The 27,842-nt window shown below is 41.3% G+C and overlaps 1 protein-coding gene across 1 annotated transcript in view; it reads left to right on the forward strand.

Moving 5' to 3' along the window:
• The window catches only part of FSHR (follicle stimulating hormone receptor), a gene marked incomplete at its 3' end in the record, with an annotated part of 200,671 nt that overhangs the window by 169,618 nt on the left and 3,211 nt on the right, over positions 1–27,842 (forward strand). The window contains 5 exon segments of the mRNA NM_001243140.1: positions 5,280–5,351; positions 6,832–6,909; positions 12,019–12,087; positions 12,197–12,271; positions 24,922–25,107. Of these exon segments, the coding sequence (NP_001230069.1) occupies positions 5,280–5,351; positions 6,832–6,909; positions 12,019–12,087; positions 12,197–12,271; positions 24,922–25,107 (480 nt within the window).

The raw sequence follows: 27,842 nt of genomic DNA on the forward strand, positions 1-27,842 counted from the left end.
CGTCACAGTCATTCACCGTCCAGCTTTTGTTCCCTTGCTGGTGAGGAGTTCTGGTCCTTTCTAGGAGGTGAGGTGTTCTGGTTTTGGGTGTTTTTCTCCTTTTTGCGCTGGTTTCTTCCCATCTTTGTGGATTTATCCACCTGTCATCTGTGTAGTTGCTGACTTTTCTATTGGGTCTCTGAATGGACACCCAGATTGTTGATGATGAAGTATTTCTGTTACTTGGTTTTCCTTCTACCAGTCTAGCCCCTTCGCTGTACGACTGCTGAGGTCCACTCCAGGCCCTGCTTGTCTGGGGTGCACCTATAGCAGCTGCAGAACAGTGAGGGGTGCTACCAGTTTCTTTTTCTGCTATCTTTGTCCTAGAATGATGCCTGCCAAATGTCAGTCTTTTGGATATAGAGGGGTCAGGGAGCTGCTTGAGGAGACAGTCTGTACTTTATAGGAGCTCAATTGCTGAGCTGTGAGCTCTATTGTTCATTCAGGGCTGTTAGGCTGCTATGTTTAATTCTGCTGCAACAGAACTCATTAAAAAACCCTTTTTTTCCCAGCTGCTCTTTCTGAAGGGGTTGGGGCTTTATTTTTGAGTGTCCACTGTGCTGTCCTGCCCAGCTAGGAAGCAGTCTAGTCACTATTTGCCTGCCAAGCCTCCACCCTGCTGTTGTGAGGTTCGCCCTGTTGCTGCAGGCTCTACCCTTCTGCTGCGGTCTCCACCCTGCTGCCACGGGCTATGCCCTGTGGCGGAGTCTCTCTGTTGTACCGGGTTGCCTCGGCAACGGCAGGCTGCGTCAGCAATGGGCGTGTACATCAGTAGGGGCTGATTGCCTCAGTAATGGCGGACGCCCCTCCCCCACGGAGCTGCGCTTTAAGGGAACCTCCTCACCAGGAGCGTTTGGAATGCCCGTTTTGTTTGTCACACTGCGCTACCCCAAATGCTGTGTCCCTGGGATTTCCTGGGCTGGCTCACTGTCCAAGTCCCGTTCAGTCTCAAGTTCAGCCCTCTCAGGTCTCAGTTTGCCAGTTGAACAGGGCACCCATAATAGTGCGCTTTTGTATGGAGCGCTGTGGAGTGCCTCTGTGCTCCGGCGCGGGCCGCAGCCACACCGGCTGCCGGCTACACCAGCCAAAACTTCTGCCTGGTGTCCCGTGTCTCTTTTATACCTGGGAATTTCCCCGTTCTGTGGGCAACTAAGATCCGTCTGGAAATGCGCCCCCGACTCACCCTCTCCGCACATCCAGCGAGAGCTTCAATCCTGGGTTGTTTTCACAGCGCCATCTTGAGTCCTCTCGCATTTGTAACTTTCTTATTGTGCAATCATGAATTCTTCATTCCTTCAATTATATAAAACTTACTCATTTACTAAGAGAGATGGGGAAACTGCTACCCATATAATGTCAAATGAATAAGGTGTAATAAACATGGCAGTGAATAATTCCTTGTGAACTCATCTCTTGATAGCACATAGCATATTACCTGGAATAAAGAGCTTGGTAAACACTGAGCCCATTATATGTGTCAACTACTGTACTGAGTTTTCAGGAAAAACATGAATCCTGCCTCATATGAGTCATATTCTGGTTGAAGAGGCAGATGTTGGATAAATAACACAAAACAATATATGGCTCAGAGTTTTGAGGAGTGCTAAAAAGGACGCAGTTATACTGAGAATAAATCAGGGGCCCTAATTGAGATTGGCATATAGGGAGCTCCTTTCTGAAAAAGTGACATGTGTAAATAAACTCTGAAGGGTGAGATGAAGTTGGCCAGGTAAGAGTGGATGGTTAGCCTTCTAGAGAAAGTACATGCAAATATCTGGAGAAACAAAATAAATTAATATATCTGAGGAACTGAGAGAAAGCCACTGGGGATAAAGTGCACTGGCGAAATAGCACAAGATAAAGGTTCAAAAGGAGGCAGTAAGGCGTGTCAATTTTACTGTTATGGGAATGAACCAAAGCCTTAACAGCAAAGGAGTAAAGCAATCTGATTTACATTTTTGAAAAGAATTCCCAGAGTGCTGCATGGAGAATGAATTTGGAAAGAAAGGAGGATAATATTACAGAAATTCCTAGGGTTTTTTTTAGAATGGTTTCAGTGGAGATGGGCAAAACTGCATAGAGTCAAGACATATTTTGGAAATGGAATCTAAGAAGACTTTGAAATGGACTATATATTAGAACTTAAAAAAGAAGAAGCCAAGCCAGCTTTAACTGTCAAATTACAATTGATGGATGGCAATTCTATCTATGGAGAATAATGGAGGAAAAGCAGTTTGGTGGAGATGATAATGGGGGGAACAAGTTTAGCTGGCTACGTCAGTGAGACATTCAGAAAGCTACGCAAAATAAGCTTTAATTAGCAATAGGCTAGCGAGGTCAGAGAGCAAGTATGAATCGAGGAGTAATAATATTGATACTACTTAAAATCACAGGAAACAAGATCTATGTAGTGAGAGTATAGAGAAGTGATGCAAAAGACCCAGAGTACAAATAGGGGAAAAGGAATCAACAAAGAATGCTAAGAAGCAGTAACAGAGGAGAAGGAGCAGTAACAAAAGAGTGCAAAATGACAGAAACCAACAGAAAAGAAAGTTTGGAAAAAAAAAAACTAAATAATCCAGAAAAGTCTAAGAAGGTGACTGTTTACAGTTTAAAGTGTTTGTAGTAGTTAGTGAGTTTGGTAGTTAGTGAGTTTGTAGACTTTGGCATGATGATCACAGTATCAGTTAAGAGTTATGGGATGGGGGCCGAGCGCGGTGGCTCACGCCTGTAATCCCAGCACTTTGGGAGGCCAAGGCGGGCAGATCACGAGGTCAAGAGATCGACACCATCCTGGTCAACATTGTGAAACCCCGACTCTACTAAAAATGCAAAAATTTAGCTGGGCATGGTGGTGTGTGCCTGTAATCCCAGCTACTCAGGAGGCTAAGGCAGGAGAATTGCCTGAACCCATGAGGCAGAGGTTGCGGTGAGCCGAGATTGCGCCATTGCACTCCAGCCTGAAGAAGAGCAAAACTCCATCTCAATAAATAAATAAATAAATAAATAAATAAATAAATAAAAAGAGTTATGGGATGAAAACAGATTGGAACAGGTTGAAGATCAATGGGATATGAGAAAACAAAGACAGCATGTGCAGACAACTCCTTCTAGAAGCTTTGCTGTGAATGAATCAAGAGAAATATGGAGTTAGGCTAAGTGAAAGAAGCCAGACCCAAAAATAACATTCTAGATCATTCCACTGATAGAGACAGAACAAGATGATAGAATAGAAAGCTCCACCAATTGTCCCCCATGCAAAGACCCCAAATTAACAACTATCTACACAGAAAAAAAAACACTTTTATGAGAACCAAAAATTAGGTGAGCAGTCACTGTACCTGGTTTTAACTTCATATTGCTGAAAGAGGCACTGAAGAGATAGAAAAAACAGTCCTTAATCACTGACCACCACTCCAGCATGCCCTAGCAGTGGCTGTGTGGTGTGAAGAGCATCTCTGAGCTCTAGTGGGGAAGATCATAGATGGTTCCATTGACATAATATTTTGGAAAAGGCAAAATTATAGAAACAGATAGCTGATCAGTGCTTGCTAGGGATATGAAGTAGATGAAGAGATGAAGTACAAAGGGAAAACATGAGTGAATTTAGACAGTGATGACACTGTTCATTATCTGTACTGTGCTCATGGTTATATATGTATTTCTTTTACCTCAAAGACCTCTACACTCAAAAGAGTTTATTTTTCTGTATATAATTTTTAAGTGAATTAACAACACAATTAATTCTTCAAAAAGAACATCTTTTCCTGGATAAAAAGCAAAGGGAGATCAACTCAAGGGCTGTTGAAGTAATTAAAAGAATTGCCCAAGAGACCTTTGATGTGGATATCAGGGAACCAAGAGGAGGGAAAAAAAAACTCTGAGAACCATCACCTAGAACCTAGAGACTACAGTCACTTCCTCTCTAAATACAGAAGCAGAGAACAAGGCACCAAATCTTCTTGAGTCATAACCTCAAAAGGACATATGGTCCTTTGCAATGATGAATATATCAATGAGGCTTCCTTAGATTGCATGTAACTCTCACCACCTCCAACTTACGTAAGCCACATATAGAAAAGGGAAATGGGAGTAGCGAGATAGTAGGATTTTAAGTAACTCACAGGAGTCAGGAAAATGACAAAGAACAATGTGTCCAATAATTTCTATGTGCCTCGAAAAACCCTCACCATTATTATTGCAGCCAGTTCCACCCAAATTTCATCCAGCTTCATTCAAGTGCAACTGAACAACACCCAGCCTAGCCTTGTACACCTCTTCCTTCCTGCTCTGGGGCTTCTTGGGCACCACTGTGAGAGATGCCCATCAGGAACTCACTGGGTATTCACAATGTGCAAGCCATAAGTGGGGAATTAACACCATGGAATCAGCTTTTACCAATAGGAAACAGGAGTCAATGGACACAATCTTCCCTCCCTACTATCCCCCACTCCAATTAACATTTTTTAAATATCCTAAATCAAGTCCTTGGAATTAGGAACTAGTCACCAGTAGTGCTCGTATTGCTTAGCTTCCCTCCTTCCCTGTTTCACTCCCTGTCCTGATTGCTCTGAAATTTTACTATGAAATATATACTCACAGCTATCCATCTCAAGCTCTGCTTCCTGGGAAAGTCAGGCCAATATAACCAGAACTTGGGAAGGATCCAGGGTAGGTCTGCGATTTTCAGCTGTAGAAATTTATAATCATCTCTTAAGGGTGATGACAGCAGAAGCTCTAACCAACCTCCAACCACATCCCAGGAGAGAGTCTGATTGGCCCAGTTCAGGTCACATCCATACTCTAGGGTCATAGGGCATGAAATCTCACACTCTAATCCCAAGAGAATCACTTGGAACGAAGAAGGCACAGTTTTCCAACACATATGATGAGGTTGGAAACACAGGATAATTTAAGAAAATTTTGTTACTAGTTAGAAGTTGCTTTAGGGTCAGATTAACTTATCAATCTTCATTTTTTTTTAAATGTATACTGTGGCATCCTAATCCCTTTGTGACTGAACTGTTAAGTTTCTTTTCTCTAAGGAATCACCAGCTTTTAAGACTGTAGAATGAACCTTAAAATAGAAAACATGAGCATAATTCAGGTATACATGGGCTTTTCTGGTAGGTTTTTCTCATGGTTCAAAATTGATATTTTGATCCTGGAAAATTCATGCTCTAACAACTGTTTAAACAGCCAGCCTCATTTTCACTCATTCTCATTTTGTTTCTCTCTAGGTTAATATCCAACACAGGTATTAAGCACCTTCCAGATGTTCACAAGATTCATTCTCTCCAAAAGGTTATACTGTAAGTTCTTCCTTGTGCAACTACCAGCTCTTTACTCAGTATCTGTCTTGGCCAACAGCCATGTGGGCCTTTAATATGCATTGTGTAGTCTACATCCTCCAAATGCATTGCTCTGGGTTAGCAAAAATAAGGAGGCCAGAGTGAGGTCCCTGATTTTACCTGCAGGCCAATTAATACTAGTTTGGAGGAAACTGACAGACCCCTCAATAAGAGCATTGTTCACAAAACCAGCATATAGCAAAATCAAAAAGTTGCTTATTTTTTCACTATTTAGTGCTTTAATTATTGCCCAACACACACATACACAACACCCTCTGTATTCCAACATCTTTTCCTCTTCTTTCCAGAATTTCTATGCTACCCTGGGCATAAAGAAACTATCTAACACACACATTCATATTAAAGAGTTAATGACAGGCTATGTTTGCCTTTTCCCAAGGTATTTGTATTTTGAAAAAAGAAAGACAAAAGGTAGCATGTAATGGCAACTATTTCCGACAGTGAAATTGTAAGAATATGGACAGACACAAAAGGAAGAGATGGGGAAGGGGTGTAGGAGCTAAGGAGGGAGGAAGGAGCTAAGCAGGGTTGGAAAAGAGAAAGAGAAAAACACTGAATATCTTTCAGAATTTCTCATATTTTTCCAAGCTGTTTACTACATTACTTCTATAGCCCTTACTTCTACATTTACTTCTACATGTTAGATCAGACCTGTGGGAAGGTTGATGGGGGAATGAGTACTACAAACAGAAAATGAGGCTCTTCCCATCCTTTCATTCAGGAAAAGAAAAATCAATAATAAAATTGTTCTGAGACCCAAGGAAAACAGAGGGAAGGAAACTATCTATAAGAAGTTTGAGATGGGGAGAAGGCCCAATTAAGACAAACATAAAAGTTAGGAGGTGAAAGGTTTGTTACATTAGGGTAAAATTATTTAAGAAAACCTTCAGAAGAAAAAAGTGGGTCACACACAGTGGCCAACAGCTGCAATCCAGCACTTTGAGAAGCTGAGGCAGGCGGATCGCTTAAGCACAAGTGTTTGAGACCAGCCTGAGTGACAGGGTAAAACCCTGACTTTACAAAAAATACAAAACTTAGCTGGTCATGGTGGTGCACACCTGTAGTCCCAGCTATTCCAGAGGCTGAGGTGGGAGGATCACTTGAGCCTGGGAGGTCGAGGCTACAGTGAGTTGTGATGGCACCACAGCACTCCAGCCTAAGTGACAGAGCAAGAGACCAGGTCTCAAAAAAAAAAAGGGTTGGGGAGGGGGACACTGAATATCTACAATTCCATTTGTAAGAATTAATATACTGAATATAAATTAGAGACAATTTTTCCCCAAACTTTGAGCTAAACAACAACTAACTACATTAATACATTACCTAAGCTAAAGACCACATTATGCCAGTTAAACTAAATATGGGAAGATTACATGAGTAGGGCTGATGTAAATATCTGTTTGTCTGTACTTTCTTCTAGAGACATTCAAGATAACATAAACATCCACGCAGTTGAAAGAAATTCTTTCGCGGGGCTGAGTTTTGAAAGTGTGACTCTGTAAGTAAGGGGAAAATATCCAACAGAGTAACATTTGCTTTTTCATTTGGTGGTCTCTTATAATTGGGTGCTCCTTTTTAATTCGGGTAACTTTGGCATTTCTCCACTTCACTCTCTGGTTCTTTTTCCCTCTTGTCTTTACATTTCAGAATCACAATGTGGAGTCATGTCAATAATTTATGATTCTGTGGTATGATACAACTATTTAAAATTGCTGTTTGAATGATGGTCTCCTGTGATACAACATCTGTTCCAAAGGACAGAATAACTCATGCATCAATAAAGCTAGTTATTGCCTGGCAAGGCTTTTGTTGCCCAAAGAAAACGATCAGGAAGGAAGCCCAATCAGGAAGATAGGGTGATTCCCTCATAACCATTCCAAGCAGCTCCTGTTCGGGCCCATGCTGAGCATAAGATGACTTCTCATTTTCTTAAAACAATTAAGTTTTTTAATGAGCTTGAGTTACTCTCTCTGACTTTTGGGAAAGTTTTTAAATGCACTCTGTCTTGTTAATGAAAGACCTTCTAATCTTTCATGCCAGTAGGCCCTATAGCAGTTTATCCACTCACCAGGATGGCCAAGAAATAGGAGAGTATGAGCCACCTAAGTATGCCCGGGATCCATGAAACTTAGATGCACAGAATGACATTTGGGGGACCCAGTAACTGCAATTACATCTGTAAGATATGAAAAGCATTTTATCTATTTTACAAACTGTTGTGTTTTTTTAAAAAGTATACCAATATGAGTTTTTAAAATATGCCTATATGTACAAAACGTAAGTTCCAGTCCATAAAGAATTATAGCCCTCTTCAATTATATGATTCAGAGACCCAGCAGTTAAAAGAAAAAGAAATAGTAGACAGATTATGACACTTTGATCAGGAAAGCTAAGCACTGTATTTGATGTAGAGAATAACAGGAAAAGTTTGAAAACAGATTAGCTTAGAAACAGAATGTATGAAAGGAACAATAAAATTACATCAAAGGCATGCATTCAAAATACATAGGTATCAGGACAAAAGCTACAGGTGAGTAATGCTGAATCATTTCACTTAAGCTCATGAAATTTGAAGTGAAGGGATGTGTGTTTGTTGAGATGAGGTGATGGAGTACAGAAAAGAAGAGAAAGAGAAAGCAAAAGGAATAAACTAAAATCAAGCAGAATGAATGATAGACAAAGGAAAAGGAAAAGCAATTATTCTGAGAGTAAAGAATGAATGATTTAATCTGACTAGCCTGTGATGCCAGAGTTAAAGGAAGGGTTAAATGAGGGAGAGCAAGCTGAGAAAAGGCGGGTTTTACAATGGGTTGTAAAGATGAGGGGCAGTTAGCTAGGGAGTTGGCAAAGGAAACAGAATAATCAAGGCTGTGAAGGCCACCTGCCTTTTATAAAAATAAAACTAATAACACAAAGAGCTGTGGGAAACAGTGAGTACACGAGTCTTATTGTCCTGTTGCAAAACACAACAGTAAAAGGATTTCTGGGCTTTTAGTGGGAGATTAGTGATAAATGTAATCAGTTATATCAGGATGCTTATGTTTATTTGGATCTTGCCTGAAATATGTGTTTATTTTAAATACAGAGACATAAAATGAATGTTATAATATGGCAAACTCATTCATTTTTATAGAAAATATATAATTAAGTGGGAGTGTGCTCATATCATTCTCATAGTTTTGCATAGTGTGCTCATATCATTCTCACAGTATCATGGACTGTTTTTTGTTTTGTTTTGTTTTGTTTTGTCCAGACCATAAGACAGAAGGCAAAGCACTCTAAGTGCCCTGGTCTCAACTCTCCCCAACTAGAGCCAAAGAACCTGAGGAAATAAGAAATTCTGACATACCTTTGCAAACCCAAAGCTACAAAAGGAGCATACAGATTCTGTCTGCTCTTTACTAACTCCTGTTCACGGACATTGATTTCTCAGAATTTATGAACACACTTTTCAGAAAAGGAGTTTTCTTTTAAGAGTGAATGTTTCTCAGACGTGTCTCTAAAGGATAAGTTCCCACTTGTGGAAACAATATATATTGTTCTTATTGTGGTTGTCCCTTAATCTATAGACAATAAAATCAGATCCTTCACACTCAACACAGTTTAAGTCTCCAATCGTTTCTAGTCGGGCAGCTTTGATGCAGGGTTGCTCTCTTCCCCTGGGGACATTTGAGCACACTCAGGAAGAAAAGCATGGCAGTGGCACTGATGACTGAAAAAGTATTCTATCGATAGCAATTTTCAAAATTCTGGGAATACCACACAGATATAAAAAAAGAACAAGATCGCACCCTTTGCAGCAACATGGATAAAGCTGGAGGCCAGTATTCTAAGCAAACTAACGCAGGAACAGAAAACCAGATACCACATGCTCTCTCATAATTGGGAGATAAACAACGAGAACACATGGATTTTAGGACGGGAACAACAGACACGGGGGCCTACATGAGGGAAGAGGGAGGGGATCAGAAAAAATACCTATTGGGTACTATGCTTATTACCCAGGTGATGAAATTATCCATACATCAAACCCTCGTGATATGCAGACTACCTATATAAAAAACCTGTACATGCTCCCCTGAAACTAAAAGTTAAAAAAAATTCTGAGGCCCTGTTCTAAAAGTAAATATAAACGTATTTTTAAAGTAGCCAGCAATGAAGGATTATCAGACACTTGCCTAGTGAATCTAAGAAATGAATAATAAAAACCCATTGCGCAGAATCTTCTGATCCCTGCCCCACTGCCACTCTGCCCTGGTAAGCAGAGAGCCTGAATAGGAAAAGCACCTAGCTATGGCCAGCCAGGAGAATATCCTAACTCAGAAGAAATAAAACATGACATGAGTAACAGCTCCAGCACACTCTGGCCTCAGGAAAGGCCTGCTTCATGCGTGTTTCCTCTGTTCCTCAGTCAGTTCATCTCCCCTGCCTGCCCCTCAATGAGTTTTAAAGGGCCGAGTGTCCAGCACCTCCACTCTTTAGGAGGAGAGCAGGGTGTGCTTCTGTAGCCTCCTGAGCCTCTGCTGAGTGAGCCACTGGTCTCGTCCCCAAAGACACAAAAGGGTTAAGGTAGGCCTGTGATTCAGTTATTCCTTAGTTGATGTTCTGCCCAAGTTATTGTAGTCATCCTCAACGTCATCATTGTCGTCGTCATCATCATCATCATCTGGTTTTAAAATAGGTAGTTTCTCTCTTAAGAGACCAGAGTTGTGCATGACAAATGTGGGTTTCCCTGTGGTACTAGTCTGAGATTGCCACAGGCTAGCATAAAACCAAGGAGAGCAGTTCTGAACATAATTTGTTTTTTGTGTGATGATCCACTGTTGATATCAAGAAACGCCATCCTCCTCCCCACATGAAGGTATCTGTTGAGATCATCCATAAAGCCAAAGGGATATTTGAATACAATAATTATTTAAAATTAGTTTATGTTTTATTTGATTATAGCAACATCGATTGACAGGAGAGTTATATGCAGGAAATATCAATTATCTAGTCTCTAAGAAAACAGGTGGAGGCTGTATGGATTTGTACACCCCTCGTGTTAAATTAAAGGCCAGCCAACTACATATAACCCAGAGGTGACACCCAGCTCATGAGCTAAGACAGGAAACATTAACACTGGATCTAAATTAAGCAAAATGTTATCCCCCAGAAAAAATTATTTATAACATTAGGCCTACATTACAAAAGAAGTACTCAATTATTACACTTTAAATTTGGTCAATAAAAAAATTGTGGAAATTGTTTTATAAGTACCTAAGGTGCTTATATAATATTTTTAATTTCTGCCTTTTGGCCCATAAAACCTAAACTTTACTATAAGGTCCTTTACAGAAAAAGCTTGCTGAATTCTGTATTTGATCCAAATCCCCCAGGGATCTACATCCCACAGGTTGGGGGCAACTGCCCCAGCAATTCCTACCACATTGCAACTGTCAAGAGTCCGGATGTGCCTGGGAGATGCTTTCTCAAACAGCATGGGGTTGCATAGCCACTCCATTGCCATCAGAACCCACCAGTTGGTTGTGAATGTCTTAAAAGATTTACCCTGCTCCTTTCTGGATTTTTTAGCTAATTAGTTTTCAAGAGGAGGAAAAAGACATACAGTCGTTCTCCTGTGATTTAAAGTGTTTTCTGGCTACCCACGGCAGCCCAAGAAATAGAGTCTTGGACACACAAGAGCTTCTCTGGGTCAGCTTTCTGACAGTGTTATTTGCAAACCCACTAAGCTGGGAAAAGGGAAAAGAACCTGACAGCAAAACAAGAGCAGGTGGTCAGAGGCTCTTCGGGCTAAGCCCTCCTGACCTTGGTATCTGTTTTTGTTCTCAGATCCACTCAGGAGCAGAGCAATGCAGAGCTGTAGCCCAAGGTGTCCTTGGGCTCCCCTGTCCAGGGAACCCTGCTCACTGACCTTCTTAGTACAATCAGGATAGCTGTTCTATACCCATCTCCACCTCCCTGAGAACCTCCTCCCCCGCCCATTCGCATCACCTCGCCCTGCCACAGCCCACATTCTCTGTAATTGATTTCTCTTCCTTTCTGGCTTAACCCAGAGCCACCTCCACAAACCTCCAATAACCAGGTTCCTACGGGTCACAGGAGATGTTCAGGTTGTCTGACAACTTAATTAGATCACTTTTGATGACAGCCAGGCCTGCTGCTGTGGGTGATCATGGGTGAAAGGCTTAAGCCCTTAGAGAAAGGTGACATAGAATGTTCTTTTTCTGTCTTATAAACACTTGTTCAATAATTGTAGGATTCCTGTCCTTCAGGATGAGGAAGATCTGTCCGCTCCCCGCATTGTATCTCTACACACAGATGACATGTGTAAAGACCTTACAGTGAAATAATCCAGCCTGCTCTGCCTAAGTGTGCCTTTTCAAACCTGACTTTCATTTATTCCTTTGAATAGGCCATACATGCACATAATGCAAACTTCAAATAAATCAGTCTTCTTCCCACCCATGTCCCCAAGCTTTAAAGGTGGCATTTTCTTTATTCCACTAACCTGTGCTGTCTGCCCTTGCTCAGTGCTTCCAATTATGAAACCCTTGTATTGTTTGCATCTGACATTATTGGTTTTTTAATAGGCCTTTTATTTCAGATGGCTGAATAAGAATGGGATTCAAGAAATACAAAACTGTGCATTCAATGGAACCCAACTAGATGAGCTGTAAGTAGCCCCGACTATTCTTCCAGCCCATTTAAAGGGAAATGGCTCTTACAGCAGCAATATTTATGTGGCTTTATGTTTTCCTTCTCTTTCTTCAACCCATCCCCAGGAATCTAAGCAATAACAATAATTTAAAAGAATTGCCTAATGATGTTTTCCACGGAGCCTCTGGACCAGTCGTTCTGTGAGTAGCTTTCCCCATTTCTGTGTGTAAGAGCTCAGTTTGTTTAAGTTAGAAGTCAACTCTCTGCAGCAGAGGGAGAACTTCCAAGGCAGGGCTGGCCATCAAGTTCCATTTTTATTCATGTCCTCTGCAAAGATTTATAGAGACAATTTAAAGTTTATCCACAGTCTAACTCTCCATAAAAAAGCAACACTAATAATAACATGTAATGAGCATGTACAGAGTGTCAGATGGTGTTCTAAGAAGTTAAGATGCATTTTCTCATTTAATTCTTATAATCACCCTTTGTGGTAGGAGCTATTATTCCCATTTTACAGAAGGAAAAACTGGCTTCCCTGGAGAGGTTAATTCACTCACTCAAGGTTATACAAGAGTTACAGCAGGGATTTAAACTGATCTGACTGGTGGTACAGACTCACAACCACTTGACTACATGTCTCTTCCCTGGAAAGGAAAGTATAAATCTCTATCATCATGAACACCAGGAGGTTCCTTCAACCCAATGAGACCTACATACTCAATATTTTTGGATCCTCTTTTCAAATCTTTTGGGATACATTCCATGCCTCATAGCCCTCATTAGGACATCTCCTCTTGTCATTTCCTTACTTCCATCTTTCCCTCCAAAAGTGACTTCCCCTCTTCTCTTCTTACCTACACTGCCCCTTCCATCAAGGATCATTCTGAAGTTCTACCTCCTCAAGTCTCTTTGACAACCTCAGCCATCAGTGACTTCTTCCTGTGACTCTCGTGGCCTTTATGGCTTCTTTGTTCGGGGGAAAATCTGCATTGCAATTACCAAAAGCCTTTTTTAAACTGTGTTCCTGGGCTTTAAGCAAGACCTACTACACTTACTGAAGAAAGTACGTCAAGACAAACAAAGGAACCCAAAAGGAGGGAATGAGGCACAAGAAGGAAGGGGGAGCAAAGAAACAGATAAGCATGTTAACAGAGCTACAGTTTTACTAGGTGATCCTTACGTAGCCTGCCTAAAGTCAAGTCAGGCATTTGGAAGCAACCCACTGAACCTCTTATTTGGCAGTTAGCATAGGCTACCATGTGTGGTTATCTACCTACCTACCAACCAACCATCTATCTGCATCACTCTTGTTTTCACCAAATAGCTAATGTTCTCCTTCAGGCTAGAACCTGTGTACCTCTAGAATTAGCTCTGATATGGGAGTGAGAATTCCATAAGTATTTTTTTATTCATGATAAAGGGTGTGTTGTGATCTCTACATGAGATTCTGCTGCTTTGATGAAAGAAATATACACTTCAGGGTAGATTTGTCATCCTGACCACGTTCAAAGACTATTCAAGAATGCCTGGCTAGAGATAGGCCACCTGTGCAAATGGAGCAAAGGTGTGATTAAAGCAGAGATACAGAGCACACTGCCTTGGTTTAGACCAGTTCTTTTACCTCTCTAAGCCTCGGTTTCCTTGCCTAAAAAATGGCTAAAAAAAACAATACCTATTTCCTAATATTATTTGAAGCATAAAACACACACACAAAAAAATATTTTTCACTCATCAAATTTTTAAGCATCAGTCCTGTGCCATGCGTTATACAAAGTGCAGGGAACAAAGTAAAGTTCTTCCTCATAGAACGCTTATATTCTCAGTGGTGGTGGGGACAGAGGGGAGTCAGGCAATACGTTAATATACAACTTAAAATATCAAGTCATGATATGCCTAAAAGACGAGGAAGGACCCGGGGCTAACAAATGGAGACTGCTGGCCATGTGGGCCATGTACTCAAGTATACGAAGTACTCAGAACCTGTACTCCCTAGTTCGTGTTCCCTGTTCTTACAGTACTTGGGAGACAAATGAATTCTGACAAAGTACTTTTGATGTCTTTGACTCCCCACAATAGCAGCGTGTCAGTTTCCCTTAGCAAAAAGCCCTAAGAGTTTTGAATGTTCCTAAGTAGGCACATCTATCTTCTGTTCATGGCAGAATATCAGTGATGGGTGTGTTTCCATATGTGACCTGTACCAGGTACAATATTGAATCTATAGCATCTTAACCTACTGTCTGCTCCCTAGAACAATGAAGTTGGATGAGATCCCCCAACTCATTTATTATCCAGCTGAAGAAATCAGAACCAGAGAATGGAAGTGACCTGTTAAAAATCATACTGCTACTAGAAGGGGCAGAGCCTGGACCAGAAACTAGGTCTTCTACCTCACATTCCATGTGTTCCCATCATACCATGTTGCCATAAGTAGGTTTAATTGAACATCTAAAAGTTATTCATTGAGGCCCCCTGCAACTGGCTGTGAGCTAAAATACAGGAAAATAACTATTAATACCCACCTCCCAGTCTAAGAACGCCAGTCAGTGATACATAAACACGGCACAGAAGGACATCTCCCGAGGCCGCATAAGCAGGTTCCAGGTTAAGACACTGCACAATGTATCTCCTAAGAATTTTTAACAGAAAACACAAAACTTGAATCCCCCATCCAGTCCCACTGTGAATGCAGGCAAGAGGGCCTCTGTGAAAGCGTCAGAAACAATTCTGCAAGGTCCTCAAGTTATAGGCCCATTGTTTTATCCTTCTTACCACAGGAACACATCTGTCTAGAATTAAGTAAATAAAATTTACAGAAAATTCATAAAATTATGAAGCACTCCCAATGACTTAAAAAGGTAGAGAGGGATAATACATTCCCACATATTTTCATCTCAGTGCAGGATCCTGGCTGGAAGCCCCACCTACAATTACTCATTTCCTCTCCTCCCCCTGGGGCCAAAAGAACTGATCATCTTTCACCTTAACATCAAGCCACCCTTTCTCTGGGGCCTTCAGGTTAGTCCACAGATGTTCTTCAAGCCTCTCCTTCTGCTGACTTGAGAGGCAAGAAGACAACTGGCCTATTCCACGTCCCACTTCTGCAACCAGACACACTAAACCATCTAAACCCTGGCCTGAAAGGTGCTTGTGCTGGTGTGCAGTAGACCAGCCCACCTCAGGCGATGAGTTAAGAGATGAGAGTAGGCGTATGCATAGGCCATTCAGACCACAGTAGGTAGAGATCATGCTGATCATGACTGGGCCTTGGGTCAGATTGCTGTTGCCCCTCCCACATACACGCAAAAAGCCTATGACATAGCTGCGTGCAGAAGGTTTACTAGAGGGTGCTCTCAGAATGTACAGGGAATGCTTGATGCAAGCAGAATCAGGGTAACGCATTTGCAGCCAAAGGCTCAGCTGATCTCATGTGGAGATCTGGAGTTAAGATGGTCCTTCAAAGTTGTACTGAATTAAGGTAAGGGGCAAGTCCTCCATATCAAGAATCATTGGGTGCAGGCTGTCCCTGGGGAGGAGCCAAATGCCTGTGGAGGAGTAAGTCAGCTGTGGGCAATTCCACAGTAGACTCAGCTATGACCCACCTCAGCTGTGAGTGGTTCTCAGCTGCCCCAGAGCAGCATCTTCAGAGTTGGGTGGGTTTCGGGGGGTTGTTTTGTTTGTTTTTTTAATCACCAAGGCTGGAGTGCAGCAGTGCAATCATAGCTCACAGCAGCCTGAAACTCCTGAGCTCTAGTGATCCTCCTGGGTCAGCCTTCTGAGTAGCTGCGACTACAAGCAAGCACCACCACACCTAGCCATTTTTGTTGTTGTTGTAGAGACAGGGTCTCACTAGGTTGCCAAGGCTGGTCTCAAACTCCTGGCCTCAAGTGATTCTCCTGCCTCGGCTTCCCAAAGCACTGGGATTACTGGCATGAGTCATGACACTCAGCCCCTACGTTTAGAATTTTTGATTCAGCAGGTCAGGGTTGAGGCCTAAGAACTTGTATCTCTAATATCTTCCTGGCGAAACTGCTGTTTCTGGTCCAGAGAGCATTCTGAGAATCACTGCTCTGGGACCCATGTTGGGAATTGGGAAGTCTTGCTTAGTCTCCTAAATATCTCCTCCACAAGCCAACTGTGGTGAATCTTCCTCCCTTACTGGCTCAGTCCTTTTTCCCCAATGGATATATGCAAGGAATTCTAAGAAAATTAAGGGCCAAACATTCAAACTGATGATAGTACCTTTCCTGAAGGCAAAATTTCTAGTTGAGTGAAGAATAGGGAGCCTCTGAACACCTGAGGGTGTAGGGTTGCACTGTTCCATTGCAAAGAAAGATAGATGCCGAGAAAGCCAGGGGCATGCAGACAAACTTCATCAAGTTTCAGAGGAGGAGCTCAGCATCCTCATTTCCCCCTTATGAGTCTTGACCTTGAATATCAGCAGCCATCTGAGTTTCTACCTGATATTCTGAACTCACTCAAGGTTGTTGTTTGTTGTTGTTTTTTTTAAGCAATCAAGCAATTGCTGTTTCTTTGGGAAACAGTTTCCTGTGGGGAAAATTTAATGCATTGCCTTTGCAGGCTGGAGCCAGTACAATCATATTCTGATGGTTTATCAAATTGATTTGGCTATAGCTCAGATTCATTTGATAGTTCAGATTCAAACACTGAGTTATTTGTATAAGAATGATTCTCTTCCATTACCAGTGTACCCACAGTCCTATAGATAGTAAATTGCCTTTTTATCCAGCCTGGGATCATGAAAAAGAGGTCTTCTAGCCATCTGTCAGTGTAGTATACACCAGAAATGTGTTCTCACTTATGGAAATGATTGACCTGTAATAACATCTTTGCTGGGAAAAATAGAAATTGTTCAAATCAAATTTGTGGCACTGGCTATAACACACTTTATTAAATGGGGCACGGAGTGCATTTTAACTCCTGCCTCTCCTGCCTCCGCCTCTTATTACCTACCTACCCATGCAGTCTTTCTTGCTATTCCGTATCTCAAAACAAAGAATTCTAACAATATTGAAACAATTTAAAATTACTTAATCTCTTCTGTGCAAGTTATAATCCCATGGGGTCTTCACTGGTACTTTTCAGGTTTTAATCCGCAAAATCACTCACTGTCTGAATATAGCATGTGTTGAAATTTTAAACAAAATGATATTCTTTAAAGAAAGACCAAAATCATTAGAACACCCCAGCTTGAAAGATAAAAATCACCAGCCCACAACTACCCCTTCCCCCTTGCCCAGCCCACCAGTTCCAGGCACAAGGGCAGGAACAGAGTAAACATTCTCAGGTACTCATTAAGAGCATCAGGTCTTACACGACATACATTTAGTGGATGCTGATTGAACACCTACTGTGTGTCTGGCAAGATGTAAGAAATAGATGTAAAAGATGTAAAAACAACAGTATCTACTGTTCTGCATCTGGACAAGGGATGAGTGTCACTTCCCAGTACAATAACCACTGCAAAAATTTCCACAAATGGCTATAGTAATATAGAGCAAATGCCTAATAAATTCTTGTCATCATGTGACACAATGGCTTCTAACACATGAAGTGATAGTGTGGGAGGAGAGAGCCTCTATCATCCTAGGCCTGAATTTCGTCAATATCCACCTGGTCCCCTTCTTACCCTCAATCCTTTCTTTCCAATTAGTTTACCAAGTATTTATTGAACACCCACTATATGCTGGTATCAAGGTTATCAAGACTAATCTTACAAAAATCCAGTTTTGAATAAACCATCCTTCTGCTCATGTGAATCCTAAACTCTTCCACCTGACTTTCAAGGCTCAGAGATCTAATCCCATCCCATGGTTCCCTTTACTCCTCAAAGTATGATTGCCCAGAACAACTATTCTAAATTTCCCTCACTGTGCCATGATATGTGTTCTGGGCCTCTCTCCAAGCCTCTCTTTAGCAAATAGTCATTGTATTGGTCAAGATTCTTCAAAGACAGAAACGAGAGAGAGAGAGAGAGAGAGAGAGAGAGAGAGAGAGAGAGAGAGAGAGAGAAGAGAGGAGAGGGGAGGGGATTTCTTATGGACATTGGGTCACATGACTATGGAGGTTGAGGAGTCCAGGAGAGGCTCTCTGCAAAGTGCAGAACCAGGGAAGCCATAGCCTGGCTTGGTCTAAGTTTGAAAGCTTCAGAAACAGGGAGGCCACTGGTATAACTCTCAGTCCAAGAAAGAGGCCCAAGAACTGAGAAACTGATGGTATAACTCTCAGTCTGAGATCAAAGTCCTGATAATCCAAGGGAGTGAGGGAGGGAAACTGGTACAAATCTCTGAGTCCAAAATCCTGAGAACCTAGAGTTCTGATGTCTAAGGGTAGGAGAAGGAGGGGGTCCCAGCTTCTGGGTGAGGGCACATCTTCCTTACTCAGTCCATGGATTCACACGCCAATTTCTTCTAGAAATACCCTCAGGCACCCAGAAGTAGTGCTTTACCAGCTATCTGAATATCCTTTATGCCCTCAAGTTGACTAAAATTAACTATCAGAGTCACAATAACATACTCCCATAAAGATGTGCATAACTGATGTCTTTTTTTGTTATTCTCCCCATGTATATGTGCATCATGAAAATGAAGAGTGTTTTCATAAAGGAATTAAAATCAATCATAAGATTTTTCGGCCATGGGGAAGAACTGTAGCCAGCAAATAGGCCCATGTGTGCATGAGCGTATGTGCATGTTTTAGGAGAACAGAGAGCAAAAAAGGGAATCTACTGTAGCTAAAGTCTCAAGTCATACTGAACAAGATGTACTTGTCTTGTCTTTGTCCCTGCTGATATAAATTACTGTGGAATTTTCTTAATCCATAGTGATACTAGAGATATGTTGTATTTTCTGTCAGTCCAAAATTTGGAAGTCTTGACAGGTTCTCTGTTTGATCACTTCAGACAGTAAGCTTTAAGTAAATACCTCCACAAAGACTTTTATTTCCTTGTCATCCAGGAACCACTTTTGCTAAAAATTTTGCTTTATTGAACTTTAAGTAACTTTGCCTCTTTCCTACCAGCTCCCTCCTTCAACATCCACCAATGAAAGATCTCAATCCCAGGACACTGACAAGATGCCTCTTCTCACAGCAGCAAACCCACCTTGTGCAAATGGCAGCAGCACATGTGCCTTGCAGCTGTGTTAAGAAGGAATCCAAAATAACAAGCTAGCTCCAGAACACTGAGCAAATGGAAAGGCAATAAAGTTTACCAAGGAGGCTTCCCAATCTATCACCTAAACATTGGATTGCATTCAAGTCAATCCACCCAGTGTATCGTTCTGCTCACTGCACAAGGCACGTCTGTCTCCCTGTTGACATTGCACAAGGTTGCTCCCTTTCTTGGTAACTTCAATATTCTCAGTCCCATATAATTACCCACTGCAGAAGAACCATTTTCTTGAGCTCACTTTAAGTCTAGATTTCTGGATTTCTGAGTCTGCCTTTCATTCATCTCCCCTTAGTAATAGCTCTTTTGTCAAATTTTCTCCAGCCTCTCATTTTTATTACAATGCTGAAGCATCTCAGCTTATCAGACAACTACTTACTGAATAGATATCATGAGCCCAAATCTGTGCCAGAAAGGACACAGAACACAAAAGTGTCTTAATAATGTCTGCTCTCAGGGCACTTGAAATCTGACTGAGGAGACAAACGTACATGAAAAGACAACCTTAGGAAACAATAGAAGACATAACACAAGGTGCAAGACTCTGCAATTTCTGGAAGTCAGAGGACATCACAGTCAGCTGGAGTGATCTATTTCCTTCCCTAATCCTTCTCCAACGTCACTCTCCAGTATATCTTCAAACAAAGCAATATGTTTCTGGATACTTACTACATGAAAGGCACTTCTGAGAATGCTAGAGATTTCTACCTTTAAGAAGAGATCAAACACAAATAGCTGGTACATAAAGCAAAAGATAGTAAGTGGTAAAAGAGGCAAAAAGTATATAGGCTATAATGCTATTGCACTCTTACTGGCTTTCAAGGAAAAAATACATCTTCAACTGTTAAACATCATGAAAACCTCAACAGAGTCTGTTTTGGTTCTCTATTGCCTCATTAAAATTTAATGACTTAAAACAACCATTCCATTTTGCTCACGATTTTGTGCATCAGACATTTGGATGGCTGTCCCTGATCCATGCATTGTCAGCATGGGTGGCTGGCTGTGGGTCCACTTCCAAGTTGTCCCCATCACTTATGTGCCTGGCACACACATCTGTGCTTATTGGGGGGGTGGGGGGGTGCCTTCTCTAGCTCTGTCCATATGGCATCTCATTCCCCAGGACCTCTCAGCATGGTTTAGGCTTTTACTAATGTGGCAGCTTTAGGGTATTCAGAGATCTTTCATGGCAGCCAAAGACTCTGTAAGGCCAATGTAGAAGATATCAGTGCTCTTAAAGGCTAAGTCTATAATGAATAGCAACACTTCTGTCACACTCTTTTATCCAAAGACATCACAGTTCAGCCCAGATTCAAGAGGAGAATAAATAAACTCTGTGGTGGATTAAAGATGACTTCCCTTGATAGGAAGAGTGTCAAAGAATTTGCAGTCATCTTTAATCCACCACAGAGTTTATGAGATAATACAATGATATTCCATGAAATATAAAAACTTGTTTCTCTTTAGAACCTTCAATTAATCCAATTTTCTATCATAAACTCCAGGAGGAGGCATAATTAAGAAAATCATCTGTTTTGTATTCCTCATTTGGAAAAATATGAAAAATGTTCATGAAAGGAAATGATAGCCTTGGTCTAAATTGTTCCTAAAAGACTTTTAAAATCTTTTAATCTCATTTCTTGGATGGAGTCTTGAATTGTTAGAGACAAAACAGGGAGTTGGGTCTCAGCCTTTGCTCTTTCCATATTTGAGAAAAAAAAAAGAGGAAGCCAAATGCCAGATGAGATAAGACCTTGGTCACAGAAAACAGGGCAAATGTCACTAACAGAACTGGCTAGAAGAAGGATTACTGAAAGAGAGAAACCAGGCAGATCTCCTGTAGCAACGAAAAAAGTTGGCAATCTCTAAAACAATGTTAAGTATAAATGGAAAGAAGGCAGGGACAGCAGCAGAGAGCAAAGACTTCACAGAGACAGGGTTCCTGGGCCAGGCTCTTATCTCCAGGGACCCCAGATCTGAAGAATCATAATACAAGGGAGGGAGCTAGATAAAATGCCCTGGAACACCAGGACATTTACCCTTTGGTGACAGCAATGAGTGTTATGAGAAGTAATTTGATTCCAGATATATATGGTATATGAAATCAAAGAGGTTTTCTGAGAGTTTTGATATGGGGTATGAGAGAAAGAGAGGAGTCAAGGATGGCATAAAAGTTTTTACACGAACAACTAGAAAGGTGGAGCAGGTTTTCAGAAAAGATCAAGAAGGGCATTTTTATTATCCAAAGCCTGACCTGCCCATTAGACATATAAGTGGAGATTATAAGGAGGCAATTGAATATGAGTCTGGATTTCAAGAGAAAGAAGCAACCTAGAAATACAAATTTTAGAGCCATCAGCATATAAATGCTGTTTATGTCATAAGACTGGATAAGCTCACCTACAGAATAAGTGAAGATGGAGGAAAAAAAAAGTATGGGTGCTGAGTTCATGGGTGCTCAAGTTGGAGGTCAGGGAGGAACCAGCAAATAAGAAGGACCTTCCAATGAGTATTACTGGATACAAAGGTTACCAGGAAGGTATAAAATTTCTAAATTTGTATGAGCCTTAAAAAGTCATCAAAAATATATAAGGCAAAAATTGACAAAACTAGAAGTATACAAATCCAAAATCATAGTTGAAGATTTTAATACAATTTTCTCAGTAGTGACAGAACAAAGAAGCAAAACAAATCAGTAAGTATACGGGATATTTGATCTAACTGACAGCTAACAGAGGGGACTATGTTTAAAACACACACACACACACACACACACACACACAGACACATACATATATATGTGTGTGTATATATATACACGTGTATATATCTATATACACGTGTATATACACACACAGACACACATACTCACATATATGTGTGTGTATATATATACATGTGTGTATATATACACGTGTATATATGTATCTATATACACATGTATACACACACACACACACACACACACACACACACACACATATATAATAAAGGTAACTTAGTCCTGAAAATGTAAGTCTACCTGAATAACAAACAGGGGATTAGCAGCCCAGAGAAATGGCAATGGTAACCACTTCTAACCCTAGGACTTGAAGAACAAATGAGGAAATCATCTTACTAATATCCAGGAACTGGGGCAACTGGTAGAAGCTAGATCCTCCGAGAATCTGTTCAGTGAGAGCTGGAGTTACAGAGAAGACTCAGTTGTTGCCTGAGTCAGAGGAGGGATGAGATATGCCCTTTTTTACCTACCCTCCAATCTCCCACCATTGCCATTTGCTAAATCCAAGTGAAAGCTGATTGATAGGGTGGTACCTGGGAAATGGAACTGCAGGGATTATCCCTCCTGCAACACAGAGCAGAGCGCACAGAAGGGCATGGCATGGATGTGAGAGAAATCAGGCAAATGACTGACACTCTCTCCAATGACTTGTCCTTCATCCTTAGAGCAATGAGGAGTCATTGAAGGGTTTTAAGCAGGAAGTCACAACCTGATAGGCACTTTTTACATCTGTGGTATAAAGATTGCAATCGATGGTCATCAGGACAGTTATGAGACCAATTCCGTTTGTCTAGGCAGAGATTATGGTGACTTAGACCAAAGTAGCAGTAGAGGAGGGAAGTCGACCAATTCAAAACACATTTAAAAGTTAGGCTTGAGAGAACAAGAGACATGTCCTATGAGGGAGTCAAGGATGGCACCCAGGTTTCCATTACAAACAACAGGGGAAATTGGAAGAGTCATTTGCTGAGATGGAAAAAAAGGAGGAAACATTTACAAGAAATATGGTAAGTTCAGTTTTAATGCCTCCAAGTCATCAAAATGGTGGGGTTCAAAGAACTGATTATATGGACTTGGAGTTCAGGAGCAGAATCTGAATGGAAATACACATTTTGGAAGCCATCAGCACATGCTTGGTGCCTGAAACTAAGGTAATGAGTGAGATCACCTGAAAAGGTTGGGTATAGTCAGAAGAGGTCTGGGTTTAGAGAAATACCAATATTTAAAGAACAGATAAAAGAGAAGTAAAACAAAACATATCAAAAAGAAGTAAAAGGAGATGTCAGAGGAAAATGTATCAAAGAGAATATGATGCCAATAAAGAGAGTATCTCAGAAAGGAGGAGGATTCTACCTGTGAAATGTAATTGCAAAATCAGGGAGATCAGAACTAAGACATGAACTTAGTGAATACTATTTCTTCAGAGGTTTGGGAGAAACTCACTTGGATTGTGAGATGAGGAAATAGTGACATCAAGTATGAACAAATAGTACAAGTTTGCTTGGGAAATGGAAGTGACAAATAGGGCAATAGTTAGGGAGGGGTTTCACTGGACAATAGGAAGCCATTATAAATTTTTGAGCAAGATAATTACACAATGAAAAGAAGGCTTTGAAAATGTAATTTTTACCAGATTGTGAGAGCATATGGGGTAGCAAATATATATATTCACACCCCCAAGACTCAGTACTCTGAGTGCCTACTGCTTTGATTTACAAGGAATGTCAACATTAAAAGATTCTTCTTCCTCAAGTATATCCGAGGGTCCCCAGGGGTGCTGAAATGAACTCATCCTGGTCATCGCTTGCCACCACCCCCATCAGAAGCACCCACTCATGGCCAAGCTGTTGGCCCCAACAGGTTCAAGCTGGTGCCATTTAAATCTCCTCATTCTCACCAGCTGGTCTTGGTTTTGAGGGTTGCAGCTACCAGCGGTGCTGCCAGAAAAGCACCCACATCACTGGTGTTGCTGCCAGAAGGGAAGGAACTTGCAGCCCATCGGGGCAGGGACCTGGTTAGTGGCCATTTGTGCTGAGGTCTAATGGACAGGCAGACTTTCCTAGAAAACAAGAACAACTGTCTCTTTCTCACACTCTGTGCAATGTTTACTAAGAATAGTTGCCAGATGTTAAGTGTTGTCTGTTGGTTAGGAAGTTCTTTATGTAATTTAACTCATCTAATTTTCACAACAATCGTCTGAGGCAGATATGATTTTTATCTTCCCATTTTACAGCTGAGAAAACTGAACCATGAAGAAGCGACATACTTGACCAAGGTTACAAATCTAATAGAGAGAGGGGCAAGGTACATATGCAGGCAGGTCTGCTATAGATGCCAAGTTCATAACCACCACTCTGTACTGCCACTCGGACTTTGTGCTAAGATCACCCCTACTGCCTGCCAGACTCTTCTTCCCCTTGGGGGTTTCCTTCTTGCCCCTTTTTCTGAAATTTGGCCACGGATTCTACTCCAGCTCATCAGAAATATTTTTATAGCTGGTTTTATGGTACAGGCAAATGGTTTCAATCTCTTACTCCCATGCAAATTAGCAGGTACAAATAGACTGTAGAAGGGAAGGTGGCTAATTCTACTCACCAGCAACACTTATGCCCCAAATTAGTCAGTATGTAAGTATATCCAGGAATCACAGTGGCCTGTTATCTAACTCCTCCCACCAGGAACAGAAGGCCCAGGACTCCTACGGAACCAAATGTCCTATTAGCCAAATATTGATCTGACCAAGGTGTGACGGAGGAACTAGAGTCTCTCTCCTCCATCCACATAAGAATATCACTAGAATGTCTGCTATTTTGCCTGCTAACCAAGAACAAAAAGTTTTAAGTCCATAGTAATCCTGTTTTATTTACCTTTTCTCTTAATAGAGATATTTCAAGAACAAGGATCCATTCCCTGCCCAGCTATGGCTTAGAAAATCTTAAGAAGCTGAGGGCCAGGTCGACTTACAACTTAAAAAGACTTCCTAGTCTGGAAGAGCTTGTCGCCCTCATGGAAGCCAGCCTCACCTATCCCAGCCATTGCTGTGCCTTTGCAAACTGGAGACGACAAATGTGAGTCCATCCTTCAGGCCCTGTTTGGGCATTTCCCCAGTGTAGAGCTTACTCCACAATTTCTACCTATCTGTGACATGAAGATAATCTACCAGCAGAGAGATTTCCCTGTCTCAAGTTCTTTGGCACATTCTGGGTCAAAAATTCAGTTCTGTGGAGAGTGAGAATGGTTGAATTCTTTCATTTTCTTGAAAATTGGCTCACAGGAGACGGCTACCCATGGGACAGAACGTATAGCAATACTAAATGCAAAAACGTTAAAAATCCTAAACATAGTGCCTGACTCAGAGTTGGTGCATAATATCTATTCCTTCTTTGTACCATTATGGATTTAATCCTTCAAGTCCCAAGCTCTGCACCTGATAAATGCCCCAGCCTACTTTCATCCATGTCATCTTTGGCAGGGAGATACATAAATCCCATACCAGAGACTGATGTACATATCTGCAGCACATCTCAATCACACTATGCCTCTCAAATCCACCTTGGGATCTTACGACCTCATGGGGAGGACAAAGTTTAAGACATCTCATTACTTTGGCTCTCAAAGAAAGCCAGGTTCAAGAAAGCCCAGACTTAAAGAGGACAATCTAAACAGAGACAAGTCCTAGTGGCTAACTGGTTAAAAAAAAAAGTGAGGTAATCATAGACAGGATCTGGAGACAGTGAAGAGAAAGTCGCCTTGGAGAGTGCACACACATTTCAGACATTGAAACAATCCGTTGGAGGTAAGAACTTACTGAGCATCAGAGTTCTCAAAGCTCTCACTCTCCTGAGCTCACCTACACAAGCCACACCATGTAGTTGCACTCATCAAATGATGTCTTTTCAGTACTCTTATACAATAGCCTAGAACTAATACAGCTTTCCTATGATATTGTTTCACTGTTTAACAATCTCCATTATTCAACGTTTAACATACATTGGCCGGTCTGGGTGGACTTATCTCTTGCTCAAAAGCAAAACAAAAAAGGCAACAAAACACTACATACTCTAAAATATTTTCAAAGTAGCTGGCCATCTCTACTCAGCTCCTTTTGGAGGATTTATAGAAAAATAGCTGGTTTTCAGAATTCTCATGCATCACTGGGATATTATCCAGAATGGGCACTCTTCATAGATTAGCTCAAGAGCCAAGAAATTTCTTCCCGATAACCAGAATTCTTATGGTCCTGGGCTGAAGCAGAGGCTTGCCTCTTTTATATTGAAGACAAGAATTATTCCATCTAGAGTGAGAAAGATACCAATTTTCCACCAAGTCCCTGGAACTGAATACCCTGAAGGAGAAATAAAGAACATTAAGAGTGGCCAGGCAAGGTGGCTCACACCTATAATCCTAACACTTTGGGAGGCCAAGGCAGAGTAATTCCTTGAGCCCAGGAATCTGAGATCAGCCTGGGCAATGTGTTGGGACCTCTTTTCTATGAAAAATGAACAAAACTAGCAAGGTGGGGTGGTGCATGCCTGTAGTCCTAGCTACTTGGGAGGCTGAAATGGGAGGATTGCTCAAGTACAGGAGGTCAAGACTGCAGTGAGCCATAATTGTGCCACTGTACTTCAGCCTGGGCAGCAGAGTAAGACCTTGTCTTTAAAAAAAAAAAAAAAAAAAAAAGAGAGAGAGAGAAGGAAGGAATTGTTAAGATCACTGCGCGAGCAGCTTGCTGTGTGCCATCTGGCCCAGTTACAACACACCCCAACTTGTTATCTCATAGTGTTGCTCACATTCCTCTAGGCATGGCCTCAAGGCTCTCCCCACCAGAATCTCCACGTCTGCCTTATATTGTCCCAGGACATGAGGACTCCTCTGATCCCTCTAGGCTGCTGCTGTGACTTACCATCCAGGCCTGTCAGGGTACTGCAAGGGAGAGGAACATGGTTCTTTCACAACACGCCAAAATGGAGTAACAAAAATTGCAAAGGGTGGTTTTTATTTTCTATTTTTAGCAATGAATATTTGACTTTCTCAAATCCACACACACAAACAACACAAAATAATTACACTATTCAGAAGGTAATTTCAGATGTATTTTTTCAATAGTGTCATTTCATTGTATATCATAGTGGGTGTGGTTTGGTAGTGGGATATGAGTTTTAACTTGTATGATGAAATTATTCTTCTGATCCTCCTTTGGAAATAATGCCCAGAGTGTCAACATGAGGCCCCTGTGACTAAATCATTGGCCAGTGGTCCTCCTGGACTCTTCCCAAAAGTTCCTATCAACTGCACTCTTCATCTGTCATTGAACCAGATATTTCCCTGTCACAATTCTGTATTCAGTTTGCTTTACTTTGCTCTTATTTTTATTGTTAACTACAATAAAAATTGTGTTTCTTCACAATTCAATGTCATGAAGGCCATTTCTTCACAAAAAAAGAGTTAAATTGATGTGCTGTGGCATATGATTCTAAGTACCCACATAGAGCCTAGACCTTGACAAGAATTCCCTAAGTAACCACCGTCATGAAGAGGAACTTGTAGAAGCATCCCCATTTTTGCAATACAAAAAGGTTCATACTGTTGACATTTGCTGAGTACTCACTGACAAGCACCGCAACACTCTGTGTCTTTATCACATTTAACTTCCACGAGTTAATATTATTATTCCTTTCTCACAGAGACAGAATCTGAGGCTCAGAGATACTAAATAACTTGACCTACACTGAGCAAACAGGTCCAAATCTGGTCTGCTGCCTCCAAAGCTCAGGCTGCGGGACACTACTACACCTCCCCCAAG

The sequence above is a fragment of the Callithrix jacchus genome, chromosome 14 (assembly GCF_049354715.1).
Source record: "Callithrix jacchus isolate 240 chromosome 14, calJac240_pri, whole genome shotgun sequence".
Classification (NCBI taxonomy): domain Eukaryota; kingdom Metazoa; phylum Chordata; class Mammalia; order Primates; family Cebidae; genus Callithrix; species Callithrix jacchus.